The following is a 24976-nucleotide window of genomic DNA, read 5'->3' on the forward strand; positions in this document are numbered from 1 at the left end:
CTTGAGGGGTGAATAGTGTTGATTGACAGAGATCGAGATGAGGTATAAGACAGGGTTGACCACAAGTTGGGGAAAGCACTTGGGAAGATGCTGTCCAGAAGTATGGGGAATCTAAATGGTGTGGTGACTTGACTTCCAAAAAGGCCTTTTCAAAAAGAAGCAGAACATTTCACGGGGCCACATGCTGCCAAGAGATCAAGGAGTTTAGCCATGGCATCCTGAACAAGCAGCTCTCCAGATGCATAGCAGGCCTCTGGTTCCCCAAGGACTCTGCCCACTCCACCGGTGGCCACTGGAAAGCACCCCTCAGGGCTCTCTGCGGTGGGAGTTGTGTCACTGGTCCTTGAGCCTGGCAGTGTCTATAAATCCCATGTATTGTTCTGTGGACAACAAATGCTGCCTTTTCTGATATTCAGAAGTGAGATAAATGGCAGGCCTGTTACATTGCTCAGACATTTTGGACTTTCTTTCTCTCTCTTTTACGTGTCCCATTTTTTCACTGGGCGTAATTCTTGACAATGGTTCTGGTTCTCATTCGTCTGCTCCTGAATCATAGTCTTCCTTTTGCCCTTCGTAAATTATCTCTGTTATCCTATCTAAATACTTCTTACTCTCTCAAATGAGCCACAGCCTAGGGAGTATTTCTCAAGGAGAGAGGGTAGCTTCTTGTATTTATTAAGCTACAGCCCAGTAAAATACACTGATTTGGAGTTAGACGACTAAATTTGAAACCAAGGTCTTCCACATTCCACTATGGGAACTTTGTCAGCTCCTCCTCTTCTGCCTCCTCCCCTTCTCCTCTTCCTCCTCCTCTTTCTTCTTCTTCTTTCCTCCTCCTCCTCCTCTGCCTTCTTCTTCTTCCCATTTAAGGCTTGGTTCACTCATCTGTCAAATGGGACATGGTTCTGCTAGACAGGGTAGCTGGGTGAGAATTACATTACATGATAAAGTATAATTTATTCCGCAAATCTAACATTTTGATATCAATTATGGTTATTGTAACCGTGCAAAGAGAGATAATCTTTCTCATTCTCAAAAGTTTATCAACCATTTCATAAACAAAGCAATGCGTGTGAATTACAATTGTGTGCACATAGTGCATCGCTCCTCTCAGCTGTGTGTAATTTCCTTTGTTGTCAGGAAGCCCTGGCTGATTTCTAATTTAAAACTAAGGCATGCAGTGCTTTGCCTCCTATTTTTCTCTATGTATTTTCTACTAGATGTGGGATGCCCCCAGGGCCTCTAATAAGCATTTGACTGCATTGTCGGCATGGTGCGGGATGGCCACATGCTGCCCTCTTGTTAATAGACTTGGGGATGGAGGAAATTTAAAGACGCTGCTGCCTCCAAGCTCATCAGGTTCTCCTGTCAAGGAGCAGGTGACACTGTGGACGGGGCAAGAGGGGGAGCCATAGCTTGACCTTGCCCAGGCCAGCCCGGCAACCCCAAAGAGCCAGAGCTCCTCCTGACAAGAATCCACTGTGAAGCGGGGCATCTCATTGCAGAAGGCCCCACAGCAGGGCCACCTCAGCATTTCAGCTTCCAGACAGAAAACTCTTCTCCTGCAGCCTGCTGTTCTTCCCTGGGAACAGCCTTGGCATACCCTTTCTCTCCCTTATGGCAGAGCTCTGAGTGTCACTTATGGAGCTAAGAAGTCACTTTGGACCTTTGAGCTCCTGTTGGGGGATTGTACCTTGTCTGGAAGGGCAGAAGGAGGCAGAAAAACCAAGAACTTTATAGGAGAACAGCATATTCAGCCCGAATGTAGGATGTGGACATTGTGGTCTGGATTATTTGTAGGGTTGGGTATTAGGGCTAGAATTTTAAAAATGTGCACTAGTGTATCAATTATTTTGGGTGCTCAATTGTTCAGGTGAAGTCCCTTTGAAATTGCAGCATTGCTGGCCTAAAATATATTTGAAACTGAGAATGTAGGAGGAGCAGAGGGGGAGCCAGAAGCCCACTCATGCAAATACAGGGATATAAATGACTCAGTTTCCTCCTTCGTGAAGAAGAAAATGATTCGGAGTTGCTTTGTTGGCAGGTTAGCTAATGAGGGGGTGTTGTGTTAATTAACGTTGCAAAGAATTGTGAAAGCATTAAACTTTAGAAGTACCCTAGTGCTTCTAGGAGTATTATTCTTGGTGCATTAACAGGCTGGGTCTGCCAATGTCTATGAGAGTGAGGGAATAAATGAAAGCTGGAGCAGAAGGCAGAAGACGTGTGGACACAGCAGCACCAGCTCGGGGCTGAGTGAAGGAATCTCAAAGTACCATCCTCAGAGCTTTAAAATATCTTTCTCCCAAGGAAATGGAAATGGAATACTTCGGATGTTTTTGGTTGCAAGTAATCAAGCCCCTTACAGCAGATGCTTAAAAAGTAAGGGCATCAAGGAAGCCTGGAGGTGGGGTATGTCCACGCTCAGCAATGGCCTCCAGGACCCAGGACCTCAGAGTTGGTCTCCATCATGCTCGGCATGTGAGATCTGCGTGTCATGAGTGAAAGGTGGCCACCTTTCTTCATCTCTCACACCATCACCAAACCATGATCAAAGATAATAATCAAGTGGGCCTGGAAGAGGGCACATGTTTGTTTTTGATGAGGGAGGAATATCTAGTCCTTCTACTGTGTAAAGTGACCTGCATAGCTGCAAAAGACAGAGAAAGGTGAATATCTGGCATTTTTAGCTTCTTTGGTGGGAGGCAGGCCTTGCCAGTAGGAAAGAAGGAAGGAGAGAGAAAGGCATTTTATATAGAAGTCAGCACCGAACACCTCTGTGAACAATGGACTTCTGGATAACAATCTGGTGTTTGTTGGGAAATACTCTGTGAGCACTGGGGGCAATTGTGCAGCTTCTCTTCAACCGCCATCCACATGCTTGCCTAATTAGGAGGCACAAGCCAGTTGCTGTGCTGTCCCCACCTCTCCATGTGTTCAGGCTTGGTCTATAAAGTGTTGGCTTAAAGACACTTTCACCCATACATGGGTCATCCCCACCAACAGATTCACCCTGGATGTGCATATGGGATCCGCACTGTGGCCCTTCCACATAAGAAAGTAAGGGAGTGAGGACTTGGGAAGATTTACGAGCTCTGCAAAACTGGATGTGGTAAACTATGTGTATGGCAGCTCTGAAAAGCAGTACTGAGCCTCTGCTTGGGGCCTGACAGACATGGAGGCAGTTCTATTGAAACCCCAGGCAAAGGGCCTAATGAGAAATCAGTCAGATGTGCCGTGACACTGCCTAACCCACAGGCTTCCATCTGCTTGCACCCTTCGCTTCCAAACAGAGCACCAGTTGTGTTTGTTCAGTGACCAACTGGCCATCCATCGCCTCACCTCCTCCAGATTGCAAACCACCAGCAGCAGCCCGGGTTCCTCCATATCAAACCAGAGCAGCCCGGGAAGGTTGTTCATCCTCCTCCCTCTTTCCTGATGCATTTTTCATCATTAAAGGGAAAATGTCATTTTGGTGGCAGATACTAGTATGATTGGTGTCAGGAATGAATCTTCCTTTCTCTGTCAGCCTTGCTTCACACAGTCCTAAGACAATGTTCTGTTGAAAGGCCACTTCCATTTCCAACGCCAGCAGTGTGCGAGAAGAGCCGGCTCTGTTGTGACAGATGGGCCTGCCAAGGCTGGCGCTGTGCCAAGGGGTGTAACTGAAGCTCGACCCTTGCACACCGGGCAAGCCTGAAGAAGCTTCTGGGAAGCTCAGGTCTTATTTCTGGAGGGATTCTGCTGAGAACATATCTTAAAAAGAGAAAACCTGCAGCTCTATTCGGTGATTAGGTTTTAAGAGGTGGAAGATCTGCCATCATCACTGATATATAGAGTCCCGTAAATCCAAACCTGTTTATTGGAAAGCTGATCTGGAAATGAAGATTTTTATTTTCTGGCAGCAGAAATGTAGGTCAGCCTCTCCAGATCTTTTCCAGGTGCAGGCCTGGACCTGGCATGGGCTGGAAGTAACCACGCATTTCACCCACACGGTGTGCCTCATCTGACACTCTGCATACCACAAACTGTTAGGACTCATTTACAGCTTCGTTTTCTCATGCATGAAATAAAGGTAATAGTACCTAGACTACCTTTCTCAGTCACTGAGAGGTCATTTCATTTCAATGAATATTTGTTGAACTCACGCTCAGGGTCATATGCTTTGCTCAGTGTTGGGCAGGTACAAAGATGAACCAGAAATGGCAACTGCCTTCAGAGAGCTTACAACCTAGTTGGTAAGATCAGACAAATCTACAGTCCATTACAATGTAGATACACATACACACATTTACAGAGTTCTAGATTGTGAAATATATATATATTATTTCACATTATATATGTGAAATATACATATATATGTGTGTGTGTATATATATACATTTCCTTTAAAATAATTGATTTCAACCAATAGAAAAGAGAGGCTTGGGAAGCATTGGTTAAACTAATGTTCCATGGAGGAAATGGAATCTGAACTGGTTCTTGAAACCTGAATAGGATTTAGAAAGCTGTGGATGGTAGGAGGGCATCTTGGCAGAGCAAAAGTCTGAGCATTTACACAGTTTGTGATATGCAGGGCAACTTTCCAAGAAGAACGTCTAGTCCAGGTTGATTGGGTCCTAGGATGTTACATGAGTGCAAAAATGAGGCCACAACAAAGACTAACACTACTTCTTTAACTTGGGATACTTCTTGATTGTCAGTCTAAAGAGTTGGGTCTTTATGTCATAGGCAGGGGGAGCCACTGAAACTTCCTACATAGGTAAAGGACATTATCTGATCCCTGCCTGAGAAAGATAAAGCTGGCTTCTGCATGTGAAATGCCGTACATCTGCTATTCTTAACTTTTTCTAACATAAAAATCATTGAAAATATTTTATAATACCCTCATTACTGTGCAGAAAATAAGTTCACAGATAACATATAACACCTATCACATACTTCAGAAAATGACCTATACAAAGTCTGACTGAATCTGAAGGAGAAATAAATAGAAAATGATTGATAATAATATAAATGTAAAATAAATATTTGGATACAACTACCCCATAGGATATAATGAAGTATGGAAGCGTCTATATGCAGAATCACCATGAATGTGACAGCTAAGCAACAGTAGAGACTGCTACAAGGATGTAGAATTAATTGATGACTCAATATGATGAGAAACATTCCCACTGGGTACGTGATTTTTCAAACTAGTGAACACTTCTTGGTAAAGACGTGAACAAATCAAACACAGTCTTTCTTTGACTCGCAGGATAGTTGCATTCCTGGAGAATTAGCGAATATTAAAACCTGGCAAGAATATCTGTGTTTACATGCCAAATGGAGTACATTTTAGGCTTTTTTTTTTTTTTTTTTTTTTTTTTTGAGACTGAGTCTGGCTCTGTCGCCCAGGCTGGAGTGCAGTGGCGCGATCTCGGCTCACTGGAAGCTCCGCCTCCAGGGTTCACGCCATTCTCCTGCCTCAGCCTCCAGAGTAGCTGGGATGACAGGCTCCCGCCACCACGCCCAGCTAATTTTTTGTATTTTTATTGGAGATGGGGTTTCACTGTGTTAGCCAGGATGGTCTCGATCTCCTGACCTCGTGATCCGCCCACCTTGGTCTCCCAAAGTGCTGGGATTACAGGTGTGAGCCACCGCGCCCGGCCTAGGCTTAGATTTTTAAAAGAAAAAGGTTTCACTCACCTAAATGTCTGGCACGCATTTGACGTCCGTGGCTGAATAGCCATGCGTTGCTGCGTCTCTAACCTCTGCGGCCTCTGTACACTAAACGGCAGCAGTACCTCTCCAATTACGGTGGTGACCAATATCCACTCAATTTTCCACTCCCACACTCCAAGGAGTGTGCCCTGCCCCTGTTGAGAAGCACTGACTAAGGCAGAGGCAGGGTTGGAAGCAGAGAGATGAGTTAGGATTTAATTAAAACAGTAGAGAGAGAGGGGAAAGAAAAAAAGCAAGAGAGCCTTGGTGGTAGCATTGGAGACTGGCAAGAAGGAAAAAAATTAAGAGGCACTGATCTACCAGTGAGCAAAGGGTTGGCAATGCCCTTGGTAAAGTTTACATCACTGTGCAAATATTGTTGCAGTTGGAGTTAAATGTCATCACACTCACTGTACAGAGATGGTATCTGAAGCACTGAAAAGGTGCAATGACTTTTGCAAAGACACAGCACAGGTCAGGAATTGTGTTAGACACCCAGTGCCGTAGAACTACACTTTTACTGTAATTACTAATGCAAAGGAGCTTCTACTCAGCATGGGAAATTATAAGCAGAAAACTTGAGTAGAGCAAATATAAAGGTAGAAATAACTTCTGAAAATAGTCAAATTCCAAGTATTCTATTTATCACCTCTTGATGGAACACCTGGGAAACTCTAGGATTCCAAACAAAGACCAATATTCCACAATCCATCCACTTTTTTTGTTTGCTCATACATCTAAATATTCATCAGTAACATTTGAGACAAAGGAAAGAGATAATTATGAGGGGAGAGTTTTTAAAAGATATTAAAGGTTAACAGAATTCTTGGCATTTGTGTCGTGTCAATTTCCATGTAATTATGCTCAGTTCCCAGAATTCAGTGTCAGTTGTGCCTGTTAATGCTTAAAGATGATATCCTTGGAAAATAATTTATAAGATCATTTCTCAAATTTTTCAGATTCAAACCAAGCACCCTGGCTAATAGGCTGATTATTATTAATGTTATTCTTGGGTGGAGACTGCTAGGAGGTCATAAGTGGGATGTTGGGATCAAAGTGGATTTGTTATGAGAGTGTGGTTAGCTATCTCTCCTAAGAGCAGAATGACTGTGCTCGAAATGTTTATATAACCTGATTTACAAACCTCTTCTGTTTTTGTTTGATAAATAATAAGAATGTGGGAAAGCACCCCAGTTCTCTGGAATATGACTGCCTTTTAGAAGAAGGAAAGGGATCCAGTGCTGATGTCTGCCTGTGGGGAAGTATGACCAACTGGCTTTGTGGAAAAACATTGAGATGCACAGGCCTAGATATTTTTTACATGTTTATTCATTTGTTCATTAATTCTTCTCCCATTTATCATTGAATGTATTTTACCTGTTCTTTGCTGAGATTGAGTGATTATAAATAAGACACTCTCCCCTTTTCTGTTCTCTTGAAATTGTGTACATTCCCTTTGTAGTATTGACTCCAATTGTGATTCATTGATTATCTGTGCAATTATTTCTAACATTCATCTCTTCCAGCAGTCTGTAGCCATGGAGGTTGGATACCAAGGATATGACAGTCCCTGATGTAACACGTCACCTAACCTAGGATATGCTTGTTGAATAAATGTGAGAAGGGTGTTCTCATCCCTACTGGGCAATCAAAAATAATCTTTTCAACTAACTTACTCTGATCTTGATTTGGGAGAACATTTTCTAAAGCCAGTCCAGTCTTGGCCTACCATGTTTTTCAACCTCTTGGGCTCTGTGCATTTACGCATCTGTGTCTTCAGAAAATGAAATTGAAAAATAATCTAGTTTCCCCCACCTTCTGTTGAGGCCAATGCTGTGGAGCACAAAGTCGAGAACTCAGGCTCATGCATGATCTATTGTTTGGGATGATTGCTGTCACCATTCTCTTCCACTAGAGCGAAAAATGAAAAATTCTATGGAAAACAAATTGCTTCCCATCACGCTCTAAAATGTAGGCTGACACAGGGACGCATTGAGGTGGCTAGAAAGAGCTAAGACAGAGTTTAGAGACGTATGTCGTAATCCAGCTCTTCCAGTTGCTAGAAGTCAAACTTTTGGAACGAGGCAGCCAAGCGAAGTGAAGTATGTGTCCAAGGTAAATTCAGAGGCAGTGTACAAAAAACAAGTGAGTGCACAGAGGAGCAGGGGTCCCCAGCCCAGTGAAGAGTGAAAGTTGGAGGTCATACATGGAGGAAACAGCCAAGCATGTGAAGGATTGGAAAGCAAGGCAGGCCAACTAACCCTGCCTAAAGGGAACTGTTCTCCTCCTCAGGGGGCATTTCCACATAAATCATGCACACACTTTTCATAGTATTTTAAAAAATGCCTTTACCAAGTGTACATAAACCTTCTACAAGGAGTTGTAACATAATGTAGGAGTGAGAGAAGGGCGAGATAAGCATAATTCAAGTATCCCCAGCCAGGCAGAAAATGGAATTACTGGGTAGATGGGACCATGACATTAGAAAGGTCACACTGGGTCACATAAATGCAGATGTCCTAGTTACCTGCTTTGGACAGTGGCAATTTTACATGAGTCATACTTCAAAGGTTAGGGATATATAGCAGATGCCTCTAACCTAACAAACAGTATGGGTATATCACACATTAATTTATTCAAACCTTTTCATATCTTATTTAGAGATTATTTTTGTCTGTATAAGTTTTATTCAGACATACTTGTTTTTATCCTTTAACTACTGTCTTGATTTCTTAGAGTTTTTTTATTTTATTTTAGCTAGAGTTTGGTCATTAAGTATGTGTTCACTCTATCCTTATACATTGTGAATATCAAATGTCATCATCAATTTCATGTTCCTCGTTTGTAGAGATTTGGAAGTCCCTACAAAACAAATTATTTCAATTTTTGAATTTTCCTCAGCTGTGCTGGTCACTTAAATACAACAAATATTTATCAAAACCAATTATGTTCCAGGCATTGTGTTAGGTTTCAGGAATGTAACGAGAAAAAGATAGAAATTAGACCATTACATGTATTCTGAGTGTTATGCGAGGCACTGATGCAGAGGGCATGTGCCAAGTCCAGTGGACTAGCACAGTGAGGCCTTCATGAGCCAGTCAGAACCGAGAAGGGTGACGACAACTCAGCCCGAGACCATGGGGACTGCATCCTAGGCAGGAAGTGGAACATGCAAAGTCCCTCAATTGAGAAAGAAGAACCTCTGAGGAATTAGAAGTGTAATACAATAAAACAAAATCTGACATGGCTCCAAAAGGGAAGAAGAAGTAGTTGCTAAAGCTGAAAATACACAGATGCCACGTCCTGAGGGCTCAGAAACCACAGAAAGGATTTTGGAGCTTTATTCAAATTGCAGTGTGGAGCCACCAAAGATTTAATCAGGACAGTGACAAGGTCAGATTTCAGGAAATCTTCCTTTCAATGTGGAGATTGAAACAGAGCTGGCAAGAGCAGAAGGAGGACATCCACATAAGATGAATTTCAGGAATCCAGATAAGAAAATGAGGAGATCTTGGCTTGGGCCAGGCAAGGCAGTAGAGGTTGAGAAAGGTGGATGGATGTAAAATACATTTTGGAGGAAGAACACAGGAAAAAGACTGAGGGAGAGAAAGAGGGAGAGAGAGAGAGAGAGAAAGAGGGAGAGAGAGATTGGGTAATGAGGGGCAGTGATAAGAGGGAAGAGATTAAAAGTGACTCGATTTCTGATTTCAGCAGTTGGTTGCATGAAGTTTATTATTTGTGAGCTACAGTGATAACTACTATAAGCAATACTAGGAGAATTTTTATGGAACAATTTTGAGTAAAAATAACATTTCTTTCTCGTTCCTATTTTTTCTAATACCCTTTTAGTGTTTTTCATAAAAATGTTTGGGCCAACACTTGTTTTTTGGCAAAAATTCCTGATACCTGCAGAAAGCAATCTATAGTATCATGCTCCAATATGTGTTGTAAGGACCATAGCTTGGGAACTGCTAGCCATCACTGATTCCAAGATTACTTTCCTGGGTTGTAAAAGAATAATCAGTAGCAACCATTTGTGGAGTTGGTACTACAGGCCAGGTACTTCACTGGTACTTTACATAAATTATTTCATTTAACCCTCACAGCAAATATAAGAGGTAGGTATTATTCCTTTTTAATAGAGGAGAAAAAGGAGACTGAGAGGTGAGAACATTTTCCAAGGTCAAGCTAGTAATTTGTGGAACTTGGACATAAAGTCAAAGCCATTAAATCCAGCATTCATGCCCAATCCCTTCCACATCACTGTCTCTTCATCGACTGCCTAGATGCCAGCAACTTACATGCATACTTTATTTTTTCTAAAGTATCTTCCATTATATTTGGCCACTTTTCCACATATCCAAATAACTTTCTGGATTATTTGCAGCTCATCCATGTGAGCTAAAGTTTTAATTACTTAAGGGAACCTAATGTCTTCTGCAAACTTGGGAGAGTTCTCTATGAATTCCCTTTGACAGATCATTGGTAAAAATATTAAATTTGATTTGTCCTAGCAACTGTCCCTTGGGGAATCTAGTATTAATACTTTGCCATATAGAAACATGTCAATCTACCCTTGATTTATATCTTAGCTTTAAGCAACTCTCTGCCTTTGAAAAAAAAAGATAGTCTTCTCATTACTCACTTTTCTAAAAGGTATCTGTGATCCTGACACCTTGTCAAAACTGTTGTGAAAGCCAGGGTAGATTATTTCATGTGTTGTGGTTTATTCACATGCACGCTGACAGCATTTTCCAAATTCTGCCTCCTCCAGGTTCAAAGCTATCTGAACAGCACATAAGTTCATTTTCCTAAGACACTCACAAGTTGCTCCTTCTTTCTCACGACCTGCATGCAGTACCACTGGTAGTTTTGTGCTAAGCTAGTGAAGGAAAGCATACCAAAGCTTTAGGGAAATCATTTCTTTCTGGGAGATGCTGCCCATGTCAACCCCAGGTTGGGAAAGAAGCACAAGGCTGTGATTCCCCAAGGGCAACCTCAGTTACTTTATTTAGAAAGGCCCTGAACTCATGATGGTAATGCATACAGGTGGACCAACAAGGTGAAAGTCACAGAGATTCACAAGCATACAGAAATGCATTTTATTATTTCTTTGTAAGAGTCAATAAGTTTGTCAGAGTCAATAGATGCTTTAAATTGAAGTAAAGAAGAAAAAAAGGAAGTGGATAGTTTGGGTATTAGTTTAGCTAGAAATACAAAGAAACTTGACTTCTAGGGCAGTACAAATTCAAGCCTTCCACAAACAAACAGTTGAGAGTATGTTTATCTTCTTAAAATGTGTGGGTGCCTTCCCACCACTTCACCTGCTCCTCACTGGTGCTTTGTCCCCTCCCTACTACCATTCCTGTCCCAGGGCCTGCAAAGCAAACAGTGAACATTTATAAATCAAACTTGGTGAACTAAACATTTAGAACCTTAGAGTGAATGATTTTAGTCTCATCCAGTTCCTGCTTCCCCAAGGAAAGTTCAGATTCTGTGCAGCCTTGACGCATTGGTTTAAAGTTAACTCAGTTTGAACACTAACCCATCTAATTAGGTGTTTGTTTGAAATCCATGTCTCAGTAGTCAACTGATCGGATGAAACTGGTATGGTGTGTCCGTATATGTTTGGTGTGGAAATGTAAATGGGTTACAATCCCAGCAAAATAACATCACAGCAGTTCAGCCAGGTCCACATTTCTAATAAAGAATATTGATTGATTTCAGGGATAGCAAAGATCAGTTCTACCCAATTACACTCTTGCTGCCCCTTCTAAAGCAGCATGACTCAGGAAATATTTCACGGCACTTAGCTTTTTATATACAACTGCTATTATAAAATGTTCTTTGTGACACATAAAATTATATGTATGTATATGTATCCGTGTGTGTACAGAATATGCTATGAACATATGCCTAAATGGCTTATTTGAGAAACTCAGGAGAGATTGAGATAAAATACAGCAGAATGAGTCTGAACCATGAAGTCCAGAAGAAATAAACACTAACAGAAAGGAGAGAGAATCCAAATAAAAAGAAAAGGTGGGAAGAGGTAGATACAGGAAACACAGAAAAAATCCCTTACTGAAGAGAAGAAAAAAAAAATAGGGCCGCGGAAAGTTAAAGGACAGACAGTGTGCAACCAGTCCAATAGATCTTTAAAGCTCTTCTAACCTGGATATTCCAATAGTCTAGTCATGGAAGGAGGGTGTAAATATTCTCTTTATGGCTGGATGCCTAGCATAGACTGTATCTAGATAGCCATGTCCTAGGTAGGCTTTAGGGGAAGATTCCCAAATGGGCAATGAATTTAGATTTAATAGGACAGTTACTGTAAGTTTAAATAAATGCCAGTTAAATATTAACAGCGTATTTATTGAAGATTAACATTGCTGGTTGCATTGTGGGATTTTCTTTTCCTTAAAGAAACCCTTTATCGGAAGACTTTTAATCATCTTGACTCTTCCATCGCTTGCCTCAGATCCAGGGCAGCTCATTAATTACTTTGTACAACAGTTTTCAACATTCTGAAGTGGTTACCTAGATGAATGGGAAGAATGGAAGGCCATATAAGGGCTATTTCTGTGCAGGAAGGATCGATGAGTGAATTTGATAAGAGCGTTGAGAAGCATTATAATCCTAGACTATTAGAGTTGGAAATGTCCTGGGAAGCCATCTCATCCAAACTCCTCATTTAGAAGGCAAGAGGAAGAGGGCAGAGCTATTCCACTGAGCTGGTAAGGGGCAGACTTAGGGCAGGAATTCCAGACCCTGGATCCCAGCCCCTTACTGAGCTGTCACCATACTCTGAAATTGTTCCTTTAATTCTGCAAAAGTGCATTAACCCATTTGAGTGAATTAGTCATTAGACCTTCTCAGTGACACACAGATCATGAAGATTTTTTTTTTGTTTTTTGACAAACAAAGGAGCTAAAAATTCAAACACAAGCAGTGACTTATCTAAGGTGACAAAATGATGGGCTGAGTTGAAACTAGAACTCAGGTCTTCTGGTTTACAAAATGTATTTGCACAAATGTCACCTCCAATACAAAGTACAGTTGGACACATATGTTATTATGCAAATTCTTATGTCATTAAAATTTATTTTGTCTGCTGTTGTTTTTGGATGGGGAACAAGGAATAAAATCTCTAAAGAAAATGAGGGGAAAAGGTCAAACAGAGACAAAAGTTCTAGGTGATTGTTTAGGGAGAATGGAGCACAGGGGCAGAAGTAAGCCAAGTTCCTCTGAGAGTTTAAAACCCAAGTTAAAACTTGGGGTTTTAAACTCCAAATTTGTACTTGATAAAATTGCCATTCCTAGGGCTCTTTCTGTTTGAGAAGGCACTTCCCTACTCTGGCTGGGCTCAGAAACATTAGAACTGGTGTCTGTGTGTGCATGTAGATGAATGTCTGCAGGTGACTCTTTCACAGAGCTTACAAGGCCAATCCCTGAATGTAGAAATTAGGAGAGATGAGGCAGGCCCAAGATGTTCTTATCCAGTGATGTGTTTAAGATGGAGACCTGAGCGTGTTGGGCCTTGCATGGTCGAAGAAGCTTTGGATTCAGCCATCAGGCACCTTGGAGCAATGAAGGGCTTAAAGGCTTATGGTAGGAGGTCAGACATTGTGGCTCACTTTACAATGGGATGGAGGTGTCCTGTCTTTTTGTTAGGTGGATTGGCTACTTTTCTGTTGTACTTTCAAAGTTTCCCAGGCTGGTACTGAAAGAGAAAGCTGCCTCCTCTTTTGCAAGCACAGGCTGTTTCCCACAGGCCTAGAGAACAGAGGCCTGACAGTGGGGTGGGAGCTGGGGGGCCACGGCTCTTCCTGCTGTGGGTGGTCTGGAGGCTGTGCTACTTCCTCTCTGACTACATCTCAGCATGATGTTCCTGCTCTGTCCGCCTTATGCTGTGAACTCTAAGAGCATTCCCAGGGCCTGCACTCAGCAGTCTGCTCCTGGGTTCTCTGCGTGAATGTTACCTGTAGGTAGGCTGACTCAGAATGAAGGAAGCACAGCCAATGGCAGCTCCTTCCAGTCCCAGCGTGAGAAGCCTGGGAGCAGCCAGGCCTGTGCTAAACTCTTTGCAGCTACTCCCTCATCTCATCCTCACAGCAGTACTGAGCAGTAGGTACCATGAGGACCACTATTTTACAGATTAGATTAGGGCATGTCCCCAAGGTCCCACAGCTAGTAATGGAGAGGGTGAATATTTGACTTCTGGTCTGAGTCTAAAACCCAAGGTCACGGTCCTTCTTATTGGATAAATATGTACTGAATGAATCCATGACTGCATGAACACACAATGTTAATGGCATTAGAGGTTTTCAGTGAGACACAGAGCACTCCCGAGGTGCCCATCCTTAGTTTGTATGAGCACCGTCTGAGGCTGTCAAAGAAGTTTCTGCTCATGCTCCTTTCCGTCTTGGGTCGTGTAGCGTCTGTGCTGTCTTCTGCCATCCACGAGATTCCTGCCCATGCTTGCCCATCCCTTCATCTCCCGCTCACTGTTAAGTCCAGTTTAATGTCATTTCCTTAGGGAAAAGTTTCCTGATCTTCCAGACACGATGAGAATCTCCTATCCTGTCTTTTCCATTTTTTTTTTTCTCACAGCATTCATCACAATTGTATCCACTATTTCATAAAATTCTTTGTTAAGTGTCTGTCTCCCCTGCTGGAAGTGCACTTCATGCAGGGGAGGCCCACGTTACTTTTGCCTATGTCTCTCCCATTCATTGCTTTCACTGGCCCTGTTGAGTTGATGAAGGGCTTCCCAATATTGAGAAGTCCTTCAGAGCACCCCACCCCTCCTAATACCCCTTCCAATGAAGCTAGAGAACCAAGATTGTGCCTGGGAATCTGGATAAGTGTAATGAGACAAATCACTTCCCACAGGCTAGGCAGACCTCAGCTTTTTTGTCTCAGCAATGAGAAAGTTCTCAAGGGCTTATAGGGGAGTGCAGGGTGGAGTTCATTTAATTTTCATGGATGTTAAGAGAAATAAAACCACTGACAAACCCAATAGCACTAGACGACATGCAACTCAAGGGCAGGGGCATGTCTTTATTTTTGTACCTCTCAACACCGTTCCTGGTACACACAAGGAACTCAAAATCTGCTTGCTGGTTGATTAACTAATTTGAGTTCAACCGAATAATTTGATACCCAAAGTGATTCTGGGCAATCATGGTAACCTGTCCTCTGTGGGTCTCTCTCTCGGCCACAGATGATGCAGCAGCAGGAGTTACTGAGCGGTTAGCTCTTAAATATTGTTCTTATCTGACAGGTAGAGTAGAAAGAACCCTGTTGTAGGAGTCAGGAGTTCTGAGTTCTAGTCTGGATTGGCCAGTTTATAAACTTTATGCTCCTACGATCAACTCCTCCTCCTTCCTGGGGCTCAATCCTTCACTTAAGAAATGAATGGATTATACTAAAGATCTTCCAAGGTCCCTTCTGAATGTATCATTCTGTGATGTTACGAGTCCAAGGTCTTATTATGACCCAAAACTTAGATAAAAAGGAAAGACTCTGCCCCAAAGACCCCTGGCTCTCAGGCTGTCCCCTTTGGGCACCTGCCTTTCGCTGTGTCGGCACTTTGATTTTGGCTTGTTCATCCTGCTCCCCCTGACTTTTCTGTCTACCTCCGATTGTTCTATCCACCATCTCTCTGCTTTATGCATCTCTTATAAAGTTGTATGGGTTTAAAGTCCATAGATAGCCTCACCTTTGCCATTCCTTCATATCCTCCTTCTCAATTCTCTCTATTTGTGACCTCTTTTCTCTCCCTGGAGCCCTCTTCCCCTTTTCAAGTTGCCCCTTTGCTCTTTCTGCTGAAATCCTAACATGTTGGACTATAGCCCAGATGAACCACAATTTTATTTTGATCCTGTATTCATAGAGGAGCAAAAAATAGCATATATTTTTCCAGTTCCCAGCCCTTCCCTACTGCCCTAGAGGCATCTCTTTATCCAGATTTACACATCCTTTTCTGATTAAATCTTCCAATATCTATTTGATGTCACACCACTCTCTAACGGTCCTGCATTTCCCATCTTCTCGCCTGCACTCCTATGTGAGATCTCCACCAGGAGAGGGGAGCCTTTAGCCTTTTTCCACGAGGAGAAGCAGAGCTGGCATTTGTTAAGCTAGTGCTCCTCTTTTCGTCTCTTGTGTGTGTGGAATAGTGACAGCTCTTTAGCTGGCCCCAGCTTGCTCTGGGTAACATGGAGTAAAACAAAAACAACAGCTAATTTCTCTTTCATTGGGAGTTCTTCTCTGTTCCAGCCCTGCTTCAGTGTACAGATGCCAGGGTTGCCTGAAATCTCCATCTACTGCTTCCTCACCTGCCTGCCAACCATCCAGAGTCCACATGGCAGGCTCTTCTCTCCTCCCTCCTTTGCAGTCCCAGGATTATTAAAGGGAATATGATTGTTTCCTTTTGCTCAGGGAGTGCGTATGTGTGTACATGTTTGTGAGCTTGAAAGGCATTGTCCTATAGATATTTTTTATAACCTGAAGCAATTACAGCTGTCAGCACAGAGACAAGCTGTGACAAGTTGATTTATGTGTACAGTATATGTGTATGCACGAAGGAAGGGAAGAAGGAGACGGAGATGGTGGGAAAGAGGGTGGAGGTGGGCGCTCGTTAGGAATCGGCTTTCAAGGAGGCAGAAAGGAAGTTGTTTCTATAAAGAACACAAATAATGAAATTGCTTTGAATGTCATCCCTTTTCATTAACTCGGATATGCTGGGAAAAATAAAATAAATCCAGCAGTTTTTATGAAGCAGGAGACAGGATATAAGATAAGCCACTAAGTGTTGGTTATATTTAGGGATTAAGGGCTGGGAAGTGAGTTGACATATGATTTTGATCTTCATCTTTTCAAACCACCTCAATAGCCGGTTTGAATAAAATGGATTTTGTCTTGTTAATTATGTGGGCATCTCTGACCTTTCACCACTTTCTAAACTTCTATGTTTGAATAAAGTTTGGATCCCTGCGCCCACGAAGCAGCTATGAGGTTGCAAGTGCCTTTTCTTTGTCCTCCCTGTGAGTTACCTGAGCTTGGCTGGGTTTTCTGCTGCAACTGCTGGATTGCTAAGCTTAGCGCTCTCCCTTCACAGGCAGAGAAAAAGGTGGTTTGACTGTCTTAGATCAGCTGCATGCAGACGGGTAGAAACCAAACATCTCAAAGAGCCTGTAAGAAGAATTATTTTCTTGCCCAGACATACTAATGAAGCAATGGCAGGCAAATGTATTAATAAAGCATCTTCCATCTTAAATGGATTTCTAAGTATTTTTCTGTAGAGTTAATCATATATGTAGGCCCCTAGGGAAAGCCTGTTGTTGTCATTATCCATATCCCTAGATGCAAAAACTAATGCTCCTTTGTACCTACCTGAAAATTAGATGCAAGAGCCAGGATTAGCATTTATCATGAATCATCCCTGCCATTCTCAGGCCTCTAGGGAAATGACTGCAAAGCTCAGAATGAGCCCCTCTTCTTTCCCCATGACTAGCATTTGTTTCCACTTGTTGTAGTGAGGATGTGTTTAAGAAGAGGGGTTGAGAGGAAGGAGCATAAGGGATGGTTGAAATGAATGGATGAATTATTAGAGGTGACCCCTTGACTTGTGGAGAAGAAGCCCAAATTCAGCAGACTGAAAGTCAGCAAACATATCTCACAGCTTTAGTATATCATCATATTTATCTTAATGTGGTGAAGTTTTTCAATTTCCTGTTTCCACAATTGCCCATTGGAAAATGGAGACACAATAGAAACTTCCAAGAATGGACTGGTGCTAAAATAGGTTAATTTTCCTCCTTTCCTTTCAAAAATACAAACAAAGATCTTCTGCTCCCCGCAGATGTAATTGTTTATTCCTGATAGTAAAGTCATTTGTTGCAGCCATAAGTTGACGATTGATAGTTTTGGTGTTATATATCAAACGATCCCCAGTGGCCAAAAGTAGCAGATGAGTTTCCCTGAGAATTTAATATCAGAAAAGTCACCGGAGGAGAGGAGGGAACAATTGGCCCAATGATGAGTTAATGCAAAGTATTTTGAGATATTCACTGTAAAGTCGCTTCACTCTTGCTGGCTAAGCACGTCCTAGTCAACTATGACAATGGAAAGGCAAGCCATCTTAGTCTTTCTTTGTTACCCAGGAGTGTGGTTTCCACTTCTCCAAAGCCTACTTGTGTCTTATCTCTATAGTTAGTGTGAGGGAGATTTGATTGGTGAAATGTTTGTGTCCTCTCCAACGTGGTATCTACATGTAAGTGATTGGTACTGCTCGAAGGTTGCCAGAATGAGTATTGTACCGAAGCCCTTATGGTTATATGACTCAGTTATAATGGTTCAGTCTCTTTGATACCGGATGGCTTTGTGGAAGACCATTTTTCTGTTATTTAACAGTTGTTAACAACAACAACAAAAAGCTTCCTGGTTGTGTTTGATAGAGTCTAGGGGAGAAACAAAGCCACTGTTGCCTCCTCTCCATCCCCAAGGAGAATGTGGGTCAGGGCTGGAGCCCGGCTCTGGGAATCCCTGAGAAGGGAGCATTATTGATGTCACCACCACTGTGCCTGCTGAGCTGCTCTGTGCTTCCCCCTTGCACAAGGACCAGGCCCAGCCAGGGAAAGGAAACGCAGGCCATTCCCTGAGAGCCGAAGTTAAGGGAGATATAATAATACAGGCACAGGAGGACCAGCAGCAGCCAGAGAGGAGAAGTGACAGGGACCGAGGCAAATCCAGTCTCTCCCCGGGTTTCAAGAATTTGAGAAACACACCTCTTAAAGATGAAATCAGCTGTGCGAGAGGGTGAGGCCCAGGAAACCTGGGAGTCTGCTGTATAAATACAGCAAGTGGCTCACACTCATCCACCCAAGTGAGCACTTTTGCAGGCCCAGCATCTTTTAATGGCGACAAAACAAGAATAAAGAATGTAAGTGGGTGTCTGAACTTGACCAACATTTTGATGATGCGATTTTTCCAGTTTCGCACACTAAGAGGCTTCTGCGATTTTGGATTTGTTTTATATATGGCAGATCTCTAGAATGGTAGTGTTGAGTCTCTGGGGTTTTGAGCAGCTTTGTGGGGGGCTGCTGGGCGGGTGCTGTACTACTGAATAACTATGAGGTTCTTCTAAAACACCCTCCCAACACTCTGAGTTTACTCTGAATGCTAATGGGATTAATCTGATCATTTTAAAGGTGCGTGTATGCATGCTGCAGGGTGTTCCTTTCCCAGTTAATTAGTTTGTGACCCTTATTAAGATGTCTCAAGTCTGGGGCTGATTAAGGCTGCATGGTAACTTTGTCTTTTTTCCTAATTTGGAAGCGCGTAAACGGTTAAACTCCTGGCCTGGGCTGGGCTGGTGCACAGCCCGGGCCCGGCGCGGCGGGGGTTAAGGTGGGCGCCCGCGCCCGGCGCCCCGCGCCCGCCCGCCGGGATGAGAGCGCAATCCGCGCCGCCAGCCCGCCCGCTCGCTCCGAGGCGGCACCGGGAGAAAGTGGCGGTCAGGGATGGAGCTGCTGCCATGACAACCCCGGCGGTCGGGGCCCGCGCGCGTCGGGGCTGCTCCCGGGAGGAAGGCGGCGCGGAGGCCGGGGGCGGCCGCTGAGCTTGGCGTCCGCGTGGCTCCGGTGCCGGCTGCGCCGCGCCTTCCCCAGCGAGCTACCGAGCTTGGGGCCGCCGCGGTCCGCTCCCGCCGCCCGGCCTCTCCTTCCTCGGCCACCGCCGCAGCCCCTGCCCCGCCGAGCCCCGCCGGATAGCGGCGGCCGCAGCGCGCATTTGGGCTCTGAGGAAGTTGACCGAGGCGGCTGCCGCAGGATCCCGGGTCCGGATCGCACGAAGCCCGCGCGGCCGTCTCCTCCGCGCGCCACCCCTGCGCCTCCTGCGAGCTGCACTTCCCATCTGCTATTGTTTCCGATTGTTTTCCGGTGGCGAGCCCGGCTCCGAAACTTACAAAGTGTTGGATTTCCCCCGTTGGAACTGAGGGACTGCAGACCGCCTCTGGGTAGCTGGATGAAGCCCACCCCGTCCCCTTCTGGTACCAAAGTGCTTACTCCTCTCCAAAGTGCCATGTCTGAACTGCCACTGGGAAGAAGCGGCTCCTGAGACGCGCCCACACCTTTCACCTGCCTCGCGCTTCCCCCTCCTCGGCCACCTTCCCGGCAGAAGCAGCAAGGAGGGAGCCCCCTTTGGCCGTCCTCCGTGGAACCGGTTTTCCGAGGCTGGCAAGCCGAGGCTGGATTTGGGGGAGGAATATCAGACTTGGAGGAGTCTGCGCGCTTTTCTCCTCCCCGCGCCTCCGGGTCGCCGCTAGTTCACCGCTCAGTCCCCGCGCTCGCTCCGCACCCCACCCACTTCCTGTGCTCGCCCGGGGGGCGTGTGCCGTGCGGCTGCCGGAGTTCTGGGAAGTTGTGGCTGTCGAGAATGGGGGTCTGTGGGTACCTGTTCCTGCCCTGGAAGTGCCTCGTGGTCGTGTCTCTCAGGCTGCTGTTCCTTGTACCCACAGGAGTGCCCGTGCGCAGCGGAGATGCCACCTTCCCCAAAGCTATGGACAACGTGACGGTCCGGCAGGGGGAGAGCGCCACCCTCAGGTAGGGAGCTGACATTATTCTACGAACTGATGGTTTGTATGGGGTGGGGGTAAGGGGCAGGGGTGCAGGTGTGTGCACTGAGGCGTGCCTGGGTTGGCGGAGAGGTCGCTGGTTCCCTGGGCTGCACAATTTACGGCTGCGCTGGGGGCTCTGCCCGGGAATGTGGCAGTCGTAGGGAAAGGCTCAGAGGTTCTGGCGGTGAGCTTTTTCCCAAAAACTGGCCTCTGCGGCTCAGGCACTTGTTAAAGGTGAGGGGTGGCTGGACCAGGTGGTCGCTGAGATTGAGGGACTTGTGCCTGGCACTGTCTGTGCCTGAGCCTGGTGGCCGTGGTGACAGGGGGCTTGGAGGGGCTCCCCGCGAGCAGTCTTCTCTGAAGTTAATGAGCCCCAAAGGAGGGGTCTGGCTTGGAGTGAATGCCCCCACTCGCCCATGCCATAGGGCTTTGCCAGCCCTGGCTCCTGCACTCTGGGAGAGCCGCTGCTTTGTCCTGGGCCTGACTGTGCCCGGGCTTTCCTGGGGTGCCTTCATGCCGTGAGCTGGTGGGCAGACAGAGATGCTTTCTCCTGTCTGAACGTGGCTTTCTGAGGCCCAAGTCATGGAGTCTGATTTGTCCGTGGAAAATGGCATTTACTGTAGTGAACTGTGTTCTGTTCCTGCTCTCCACCAAAACAGTACATGCAAAACTCGTCTACTGAAGAGAAACTAGGTTTCAGTGTTGGGTTGGGTCCTGATTGGCTTCTGGGGTTAAGGCTTACAGGCACTGGGGGAGGAGAAGAAGAAGAATCTCGGTTATGCTTTGTGTAAGGTAGAATGATTCTATCTCCCTGATTACCTTGCCTGCAGAAACGCTAACTCAATTTCCAGTGTTGATAAACCACAGCTCTCATATGAAGGCAAAACACTTAATGATTGCGATGGGAAATTTTATTCTCTGGAATTTTATAAGAGAATAAGCATGAGGTGGACGTTAAGAAGGTTCATGGGAACGATTTCCCTGCCTCTCCTTGGTTTAGTCTGCCCTCTTAAATAAAGTTTTCCAAACTGAGCGACAGAACTAACCACAAGGCAACATGGCAATATTCCTGTCCTTTGCACATGAAGATTTCTGGAAAGATAACCCTGGTGCTGGTGTCTACTGTTTTGCCCCTCTGATGACTTCTTCTAGGATTGGGTTGTTTTGGACTGTATACTTAAGGCAATATCTATAGGATAGAAAATGGTGAAGAGGAGGCAATGTCAATACAGAGCTGAGTTATCAGGACATTGCCAAAGGAAGTGTGTAATTTAGGGACCCGTGCAGGGCTACAAGCGTCCAGTGATCCTTTGTCTAGGCAAAGCTTATCCTCATGGCTCTGGTGAACTCCTAGTTATTTGTTGGCTCATGAGACCCACCTCTTCCACTCTTCCGAGCAAAAATAAAGCAACTTCCTTCCCCCACTCAGAAATGATTGTGTATCTGCTTTAAAAATGGATTTCAGGGGAGTTACAAATATGCAGTGATTTCAGACTACTTAAATAAAAAACCAAAAATAAATGTCTAGAGCAGTAATAATCAAGGAAATTTTCTTGTTCAAGAAATACTTGTCCTCCGGATGCCCCCTTTGTCCCTAGTCCTTGGCTGCAAGGAGGGCCTCCCAGGGACAGAGACATTCTCAATGGGGAACATTTTAGATATAAATGGGATTTTTTTTTTTTCAAGGAAAAGGTGTAAGGTAGCTCTGTAGAGACTTGAAGATAAATAAACAGGAAGTGGGTCCTGGCAGACAGAGACCAGGCCAGGATCTGGTCTCCAGAAGGTAGTCTTCAAGGCTTATCAAAGTCAGGACTGTCCAGAGGGTGGCTGCATTCAGCAGAGGCTGAATCACGGGACAGGCCTGAATTAGGAGGAGCTTCTTTTTGAAATCGCGTTATCATGTACTGGCTGACTTATCTTTCTTTGTCTTCCCTTTCATGGTTCTTTTTTCTCATTCTGCCGGTCCCCCTCTCTCTTTCAGCACTTATGTTTGTTTGCATTTTCACATGTGTTCTCAACCCAGTGGTATTGTTTGGGTATGGATGGAGATGGGAACATGGTGGAGCTTCCTTTCTAGACCCTTGAATTGGCCCCAACCCAGCCAAGTTCCTTCTGGAACATCTCCTGCCATTCTGTGCCAGCCTCAGGGGCTGAATGTCTTCCTGACACTCAAGAGAAAGGCCCTCACAGTGGATGGAGCACTACAGGGCAGGGATTAGATGAGCTAGGGTCTGAGCGACACCAGCCCTTGACCACAGGCCTGACTTAGGATATGAATCAGGCACCAGGTGTAACAAGCAACCAGTATGGAGGATGCTCAGGCCTCTCAGGATTGCCCTCCTTCTCAGACTCTGATGCGCTAGAACAAGGAAGGGCTGCCCTGCTGGGATGGACTTTGGTGGGGTGGAAGCCCCTGAACTCTCAAACATAGGTCCTGCATTTTCTTGTTCTGTGTACAGAGAGGCAAGTAGGAATTTCAGAATGTATTTTGTTTGCATAAAAATTGCTGCATTTTCATGTAACCTGACTGTAGGTTGCAACAATCTAGTAGTTCAGAGTTCTGAGTTATTTTCTTTTTGCTTTGTATTGTGTGTGTGTAGGGGGACAGAGGACCCTTCCTTCCTTCCTTCCATCTATCTTTCTTTCTTCTTGCGTTTGTTTTTTTCTGTTTTGGCTAATCATATAACCAAGCTGTAAGGAACCACAACCAGGGAAGACCAGAGCACCTGTGCTCTGGCCTGGAGGACCGCCATATCCATCTTCCTATGGGTGATTGGGTGATGATGGTGATACATGTAGTTTTCTTCATAACCAGCAGAGGACTTTTTGCTCTAATTTCATTTTATTCTGCTTTGTTCTCACCAACATCATATTTTGAGGATCTTTTGCAGTCCCTAAAGAATAAATGCTCAGCAGAAGATTCTAATGTGAGGAAACTTTAAAAAATGTTTTATCTTATCCAAGTAGCTCTAACAATCCTTGTGGAGGTATTGGGAAATGTTTCAATTAGCATAGCACTGACAGCCTGAAAAGAATTACAATTTGCAGTCTCCCACTCTTTCTGCCCTCGCGCTGACATTCTGTAGGCATATTTCTTAAAAGGGTGAGGTAAAACAGAATCTCCAGTAATAATACTATTAGCCAATGTTAATTGAGTGCTCACTATGCGTTAGGGAGTATCTAAGTGTTTTAATAATATCTAACCTATCATTCAGCCTCATTACATTAACACTTTAATAACAGCCCTATAGTGTAGGAGTTTTTATTATCCCTATTTTACAGATGAGGAAACTGAGGTGTGGAGAGTTTACATCCTTTGATGAAGGTGGCACAGCTAGGAAGCTTTGAAGCCAGGCTATGAAGCACTGGTAACAATCACGTTAATAAGATACATAGTACTATCATTGGTCTGTTACTGTGTGAACATTTTATGTAAACAGTAACATTTACTCCTCACACCTCTCTGAAATAGACTTAATTATTCCCGGTTAAGGCCTAGAGAGGGGGAACTTACCTGAAATCACATAAGAAGCCAGTGGCAGACCAGTATGCTAGCTCAGGACTCCACTCCTTGACTTTGTACACCAGGCTTCCCAGGACTATTCAGGACCCTTTGGATTCGTGTTCCTCTCATTCCTCTGTGGCACTTAATGTCTGCCCGGTTCATTTTGGCTTAGACCCTGTTTTCCAGTGTTATCTCTCTGTCTTCTTTCTTCCCTTGGGCTGCAGAGCACCTCTTGGAAAGCAAGAATCATGCCTTGTCATGGCATGAGCACTGTGTGCTGGCAGATGCTTACTCAAATAAAATGAATGAAAGCCAAACAACGATATCCCCCAGCTATATTCAGTTTATCTCCTTACCACATTTCTCTATCATTTTATTTTAAATTTCAACTACGGTCAATCAGAAATGTATTGAGTGGTTCTTTCAAGAAGGGGACTGTATTAGTCCGTTAGGCAGTGCTGATAAAGACATACCGAAGACTGGGTAATTTATAGAGCAAAAGAGGTTTAATGGACTCACAGTTCCACATGGCTGGGGAGGACTCACAATCATGGCAGAAGGCAAAAGGCACATTTTACATGGCAGCAGACAAGACAATGAAAGCCAAGAGAAAGGGGAAACCCCTTATAAAATCATCAGATCCTGTGAGACTTATTCACTACCACCAGAGCAGTATGGGGAAAACTGCCCCGATGATTCAGTTATCTCCCACTGGGTCCCTCCCACAACACATAGGAATTATGGGAGCTACAATTCAAGATGAGATTTGGGTGGGGACACAGCCAGACCATATCAGGCACTGAGCTGATGCCTGATATGGTCTGGCTTTTTGGGTGTGGAAAGGCATATGGCCTGGACTTGGCTTTTGGGGGCTTGGGTCCAGCTGGAAAAGCTGGCTGTGGACAAAGAGGTCATGGACCTTGTGAGGCAGAGTACACCATGAAAACGTGGGCGATCACGCTGTCCGTGGCTGGAGCAGAGCCCCTCTGTTGGAGTGAAGGCTTTCTGTGGGTTGGCATGACTGCACTAGCTCCTAGCTCCTGGGTGGAAGTGAGCAGACATCAGTGAGGAATCAGAGAGCCTCAGATGCCCCAATGCATGGGTGTCATTCACTTAGAGACCTTCACTAAGCATCAACACACCTG

At 44.6% G+C, this 24976-nt stretch overlaps 1 protein-coding gene across 8 annotated transcripts in view; it reads left to right on the forward strand.

Annotated features, from left to right (window-relative positions):
• Nucleotides 1-24976, forward strand: part of NTM (neurotrimin) — a 965686-nt gene that overhangs the window by 523319 nt on the left and 417391 nt on the right. For 7 of the 8 annotated variants that reach the window (XM_055095115.2, XM_055095116.2, XM_008973271.5 and 4 more), the window contains one exon: nt 20228-20312. In XM_055095115.2, the coding sequence (XP_054951090.1) occupies nt 20228-20312 (85 nt within the window). Of the gene's footprint in view, nt 1-18454; nt 18653-20227; nt 20313-24976 lie in introns of those variants that run through there. The other variant, XM_055095119.2, reaches the window with a different exon arrangement.

Source organism: Pan paniscus, chromosome 9 (genome assembly GCF_029289425.2).
Source record: "Pan paniscus chromosome 9, NHGRI_mPanPan1-v2.0_pri, whole genome shotgun sequence".
Lineage (NCBI taxonomy): Eukaryota > Metazoa > Chordata > Mammalia > Primates > Hominidae > Pan > Pan paniscus.